A 6,733-nucleotide genomic window follows, 5' to 3' on the forward strand; every position below is an offset into this window, starting at 1 on the left:
TACGGATAAGACACAAAATTTATTAGCTTTTGGGTTGTCATGTCTAACATGTTAGATAAAAAAGTTGTGTTTGGTTGATACATTTAACCCTTTTATTAAACATGGGGTGTCGGGTTGATGTGTTTAAGCGTACAATTAAACACGGCTACCCATCAACCCGTTTAAATTTAGAATATAAAAAATATATATATCATAAGGCAAGCCCCCAACACATTTACAACTTCATTACCACCAGTTTAGAACTCGCCAACCCGTTTTACTCGATTAGACACACGTGTAGTTTTCTGGTTACTTGATGTTAAGAGTGTTCGAGTAATAAATCTGCTGCCTTCGGGTTCATAGATTATCTGTTAACCCAAACCCGTCAACCCGCCTGTTAGTTTGAATTACTAAAAAAATGATACAGGTTCAGAGATGTGATTAATAAATTACCCATTGAAGAGCAGAGACTAATACAAGTTCATATTGCGGCATTGCGCTTTCTTTGGCTTCTCGTCTCTTGCTTCACCTAATTTGATCATATTGAATTCAGCATGTTGAATGGGATTCGGTTACACACAATGGAAGATGTATATGTGGAACAAACCAAGTATTAGGCTTTCAGTAAACATTGAAAGGAAGTGTAAAAGCTGCATACATATAATTAAGATAAATCAAACTTCAAATAAAAAGAAATCTCACTTGCTAGTGAGAATGCCTGCACGTTGCAGCGGGTACGTCTGCTTTATGGTTTTGTTTTTTGATAGATAAGAGTGAAGAGACAATCTAATCTCTAAGAGGATGGATAACATGTGAAAATAATATGACTAATATGTACACCGGCAACTTTTAATAATACACGAGTTTTAACCTACTTATAATTCTAAACATACGTAAAAGTAATAACTAATGCATTTAAATATAATAATTCTAAATATTAATAAATAATAAACAAATCTAGTCCACGTCAAACTCAAATTTGAAAAAATTATTATATTATATTACAAATCAAACTTGAGCTTTAAAAATGAAGCTCTAAATGAGTCTAGCTCGAGACATCTTAAATTATATAGCGGGTCGGCTAACCTCATCTACACCCTATTTTGTAATTACTTTTCTACTTATACATATGATCCACAAATATAAGATATTAGGAATAGATTACACCAAGTCATAGAGAGCGCATAGAACCTATAGCACTAAACAAGTAGACATTAAGCTCCAACTCTCCATGTGGATATCAAGATCCAAATCTCCATCTACTTTCCATGTGCTCCATCGGGATTCCTGCATCTGTATGTACAATTTATACGTCTTGGATGCTAATGTTTTTGTGGAAGTGATAACTTTGACCCATTTGACAAATGTCCCCAAATTACTATAGTCAAATGAACAAACATGTAAATCATGGTTTATTTATTTGAGTGCAGCTATCATGGCTTTAATAAAGAAGGAAATATATGATGTTTAGTAATGTGAGCAATGTGGGACATAAATAATTGTAGCCTTGAAATCTTCCTATTCTTGATGTATGACTTCAGATTAGAAAGTTTCACTTTTTATATCTGCATATGATCAAAGAATTTAAGTTTTTTTTATATCCATATTTACAAATAAATGTTACCTGTAAACCTTTTATTTGATCAAACCTTTTATATTATAATAATTGTCTACACAAAAGTATAATACTAATTTATTTATTAAATAAGAAACTTGATTTCGCAAACTGGATCACAAAAAATTAAACAAAGTTAACATTTTAGATACAAATATCAAATATTTATGGACACAAATACCTATTTCTTAAAAACCAAAGATTTTAAAAACCAAAGATTTCCATGTCAACAAAACAGAATATGATTTAGATAGGTTAATTTTTTGAAAAGGTAACCCATTGGTAACCAGGCAGTGAAAAATCATCGAAGTTTTCTTTTAGAAAATGACTTAAGGTACCTTTCAAAATTTTAGATTTAAGGTAATCTGACTTGGTAACATGTCAAATTAATGAACTGGCATTATCGTCAACTATTTTGACTTCTTTTTTCAAAAGCCGACCCCAGAAGCTTCACCTTATAGCTCCAGTGGCTGCTTTGTGAATGTAAGCATGAGCATGAAGTCGATCTTGGAATCATGGGCGAAGCTTTTAAAGGGCGGGAGGGGGCGGCCGACCCCAGAACATTTCGCTCAGTAGTGGAGAGTATTTAGTTTTCGTATAGAATTTTTTTAGTATATACGTTTATGACCCCCGGTTTTATAGAAATTTTTAGGTCCAGTGACTTCCGCCTCCCCGGTCGGAAATCTCAAGCTTTGTCACAGCTTGGAATCTTAAAATTTCTATATAGGAACGCAGAATTTTTGTAAGAGAACATTAAAATTAACTTTGTAATGATAGTTTTTGTAACCATCATTTACAAATTACTTATTTTTAGCATTTAAAAAGCCGTTAGAAAGTAAGCCAAGCCTGATCTAACTGAATCGCTCGTTTCAACCATACTATTAAATTACCCTTTTCACCCATTAGCCACCCCTAACTCTGCATGAAAACAAAAACAGAGAAACCTAGGTCTAGTCTAGAGAAATTTGAACATCTAAACAATATTTCAAAGGAATGTCGGTACCTGCAATAAAAGTGGCAGTTTCTCTCACTTTTCTAGCACAAACTTGCATTTGAAGTTGTATTCTACATGTAGCACAGGCAAACATTATACTCTTGCAAATGTTATCTGCAAACAAAGAAAAACAAAGTCAGGATTGTTGAAAAGTATGGTGAGTTTTTTGTTTCTTGCTTTAGATGAATTCACGAAGGGCTTAAGATGATATAAATTAGCTGTTAATGAATTACACCTGGTAAAAGTATACTTTTTTATGTTAGATAAACGCATAGAATAGTAGTAGTATCACAAGCGGCTCCCCTGGTTTCCGAACAATCGCAGCTTTCATTGGCAACAACTACGAGTGTTCATTATTCGGTTTCAAACTGATTAAACCGAATAAACTGAATATCAAATAGTGCTATTCAAAAGGGTTGCAGCGCATTGACGAAAAAAAACTTTAAACCGAATTGATTAACTTGAGGTTTAGAAACTTACTAACAGATAGGCTTGCTGGCGGTATTACTGGAGCTATTTCTGACCATAGTGACAGTTTGGCACTGGTTATTTTCTTGTCTGTTTGTCAAAGTCAAAACAAAAAAGGGAAGAAGAAGGTCCAAAAAATTAAATAGTGATCAATAATCAAATCTTAACAGTTCCCTTCAAGATAACCTCACAAGTGATCTCCCACACTAATCAACAATAACAACTTACACCAAACAGAACTTAATTAACAACTTAAACTTCAAAAATTGAATACAAAATCTCCACGCTTACTTGCGGATAACACCGAAGATGCGAAATTCCTCCTTGATTTCTTGCTCACTAACCCTTGGATCCAAATTCCCATTATCATCATAAAACATAACTGCATCATTCATTGATTAATATTATATATCAGTAACTTACATAGAAACAGCTTCGTCATTGACCTTATAATAAGGGAAAAAGGCTCCAAGAAAAGTAAGAGTTCCAACTGCCATAGCCGATTTTGCTCGTGTGAAAAAGTAGAGATCAGGGACAATAGCATTATGCCACTGAGCCCAAACAGAAAGAAATAGACAAACACCAATGTTTTATCACTGTACTGAAACAGTGTGCCCATTGTGCACACAGTGATGATTGCTGCTGTAATCGCAAACTGTAAAAAAATCATCAGAAACAGATAATGCTCAGGCTTTGCAATTGCAGGTTTTTAATGCTCAGGCTTTCCAAATGTGTACTGATCCATCCACTGGTGAGATTATCATACAGTTAATCTTTTCGATGACAACTAACACTTGTTACCTGCCAACACAACATGAACTTTATTCAGTACATTTTGAAATTAAGAGAAAAGGCTATTAGGTGTCTTGAGTTCTGATAACGAATCTACCACTTCTAGACTTTAAATTTGAAATACACTATCCCACACTACCATTTTTCTCCACTCACTAATTTTACATATAGTTCATAAAACTATATTGTTAAAAGAGTAGTTAAGCTTTTATAATGAGTAATTTAGAAGGTTTTAAGTATATGAAAAAACCAAGGCACCTTTTTGCACTTTTGACCAGCTTAACCCCATATGACCCGTTGGAGATAAAAGTTGCGCCAATAACAAACGACCACTTTCAATAAAGTCCCTTCTTGTAGGGGCCAATTTTATAGCCTTTGATAACTCTTCCAATGCACTCGCTTTAGAACCACACGACTTCAAACAAAATTCCATCGATTCTAACACTAATGCTAAGATAACTTCTGAACCTTTCGAGGCGTGTTATTTTTAAACATGATCTAATAATATATCAACTAAATTAACGGAAAATATTAATCGAGCATACCTGCAGGATACTAAAGGGCAGAGGCAGCACAACAAATGGAAGAAATTGCAGATGGATCCCCTGAAATCCATAGTAGAATTACTTAAAAATGAACATATTGTCATTATAGACCCCCATGTACACCACACAACACTCAAAACATTACACATGAGAACTCTACTATTCTATAATCTCTATAACACTTTAGCGGCGGTTTTTTAATAATCACAAACTTCTATTCCTTTGTCTGATAGTAAGTGCCCTAATTCCGTGGTCAAGTGGACCACTCTTTTACTTAAATGATAAGTTTAAACCAGTGACCCAACTCGCCAAAAGTTCAACGAATGGGCATCCAGCTACCTAACAACAACAAACCCAAATAAATTTCTCAAATGAAAGAAAGTTAGAAACAAACCTCAGAAGCAACTTTAGAGTTAAAAAATCCACACATGAAAGTTAAACCCTAGATCTGCAACTTTAGATCAACAAAAATCGGATTCAAGAACTAAAGCGCATGACCTAATAAAATCAAAAGAAGGTCGTCGGAGATACCTCTGTTTCTCGGGGCCTACCTCAACCACCATCTACACCTGGGAACTCGTCTTTATTTCCACCGATCTGCTTGAGTTCTACCACCGGAACCCTAGACTACAAAACAACAAAGGTATCTTGAATTCTTATAAACCCTTATTGCAACAACTACAACATATGAAAGCGAAAACAGAAAATGAAAGAGTATACCTGATGCTTGAATGTTTAGATTTAAGAGGCTTCATCGAGAAGGACGATGTATGCAATATCTAGGGCTTCGAAAACAATCCTACACAGATCATACAAAGAAAAAATATCAAAATAATATAAATGTAAATAATAAAGTGTCATCAAGGATGGATGATTGTGTACCGCGAAACCCTAATCAAACCCTAAATTAATCAAATAAAAAATATTAGAATGAAGAATCATAATACAATGAAAGTATAAATTTCACAAAAGGAAATCACCTAAAGATATCTTCGGATTGCATAGGGTTTCTGAGATTTGAAATCGGATTGAAATGAGGAAATGGAAACCCTATCTACATATTCACAAACACAAAATACACTTAGAAATCAGGATCGAAAGATAAACCTGACTGGATTACACCAATATCCCCTAGAAATCGAAAGACCCAATGATGTTCCAATTGTTGTTAGGAACAAAAGTGATACCATTTAGATTGTTATTGTAATCGGAAGTGGTACCTGGTTTGTTTAACCATTGGAGAAGAGAAGAGAATGATGATTCATGATGAAGGGGAAGGAAGGTTAGGGTTTACAAAAGAATGGTGATTTGATATCGATGACTGATGATGAAAGAACAAACGATGGAGGCGAAGGAGATTAGGGTTTCTGAAACATAGGGTGAAAGGATGATGGATTCTTACATGATTTATACTCCGGGTCATATTTGCGGGTATGGTTATCTCCATCTGGATCCCGTGTAGAAATAACATGTCTCCCACATTTTCCCGCCAAAACCCTATTGAAGTTGCACCACAAAGTGACACGTGTCCCAAACTTTATTCATATATTATATATATAGATGTTATTAAAAGTAAACATAATAATAAACTATTATATTAGAATATATTAAATAATAAAATAATAAAAAACTATATATTATTATAAAAGTAAAGTTACTATTCATCATCCATCGAAAACAATACATATAATAGACTACATAATTTTTGACCCTATCCCTATTTCGGAATCTATTTTTCAATTTTTTATAATAACATTTATTTAGTTGAAACTTTCATTGCACTATTTCTTTCTTTTTATTTTAAACTAGTTACCCGTCACGGCGATGGACGCGATTCGTTTTCGAACTACGTTTACGTCGAAACATATAATAGATGAGAAGTATTGACCAAGTCGAAACATATTATAGATGAAAAAACATTGACTAAGTCGAATTTGGCTGTTCAACGCCAAGTTTTCATCATGGTTACACTTAAAGGATCTGATGAGCAAACCTCTTATAATCTCATATAAATGAGTCAAAATAAAAAGTATACATGTATGCATTGGACGCAGGTTGTAACAAACCTTGAAATTAAAGCATAAATCTGAAATAAAGTTGTAACGAACCTAAGAGTTTCCAATTGAATATCCATCGGAAAAGGGGTATATAAACATCGGTATCTGACAAAAGAAAAATTGAAACTTTACAAGTTAGCAACACAAACAGCCCCAGGAGGCACATGTCCATCTTCTGCTGCTACTGCAGGAGATGACAATGTACCTTATGAAATTGACACTGATCTTGATGACGAAGTGAATGTGAATGTAAGTGTGATAAATTACATTAAAACCTGTTGTA

General features: G+C 33.9%; 1 protein-coding gene across 23 annotated transcripts; it reads right to left on the reverse strand.

The window, feature by feature from the left end:
* Positions 1–937: 937 nt before the first annotated feature.
* On the reverse strand, positions 938–5,832 carry LOC110921338. Of its 23 annotated transcripts, none has more exons than XM_035986838.1 (12): positions 5,614–5,827; positions 5,374–5,447; positions 5,276–5,295; positions 5,114–5,192; positions 4,925–5,015; positions 4,788–4,847; positions 4,394–4,453; positions 3,480–3,711; positions 3,348–3,401; positions 3,069–3,146; positions 2,598–2,702; positions 938–1,357 (listed from the first exon to the last, which is right to left on the reverse strand). In XM_035986838.1, the coding sequence occupies exons 6-12, from the start codon at positions 4,821–4,823 to the stop codon at positions 1,302–1,304; spliced, it is 621 nt and encodes a 206-aa protein (XP_035842731.1). In that variant the 5' UTR covers positions 4,824–4,847; positions 4,925–5,015; positions 5,114–5,192; positions 5,276–5,295; positions 5,374–5,447; positions 5,614–5,827; the 3' UTR covers positions 938–1,301. The 23 variants fall into 23 exon arrangements, 15 of the variants coding, with proteins under 15 accessions (XP_035842731.1, XP_022021331.1, XP_035842732.1 ...); XM_022165639.2 differs by having other exon boundaries at positions 4,925–5,020; positions 5,614–5,821; XM_035986839.1 differs by lacking the exon at positions 5,276–5,295 and having other exon boundaries at positions 4,945–5,015; positions 5,614–5,832.
* Positions 5,833–6,733: the final 901 nt, after the last annotated feature.

Source organism: Helianthus annuus, chromosome 17 (assembly GCF_002127325.2).
Source record: "Helianthus annuus cultivar XRQ/B chromosome 17, HanXRQr2.0-SUNRISE, whole genome shotgun sequence".
NCBI lineage: Eukaryota > Viridiplantae > Streptophyta > Magnoliopsida > Asterales > Asteraceae > Helianthus > Helianthus annuus.

Excerpts from the sequence above, each read along its gene's own strand:
- LOC110921338 (XM_035986839.1), bottom strand. The coding sequence starts at position 4,823 with ATGTGTGGATTTTTTAACTCTAAAGTTGCTTCTGAG. Across the intron at positions 3,712-4,393 it reads TGCCCTTTAGTATCCTGCAG|TTTGCGATTACAGCAGCAAT; the intron begins GTATGCTCGATT and ends ATTTTTTTACAG. Across the intron at positions 3,147-3,347 it reads ATCTTCGGTGTTATCCGCAA|ACAAGAAAATAACCAGTGCC; the intron begins GTAAGCGTGGAG and ends TTTGACAAACAG.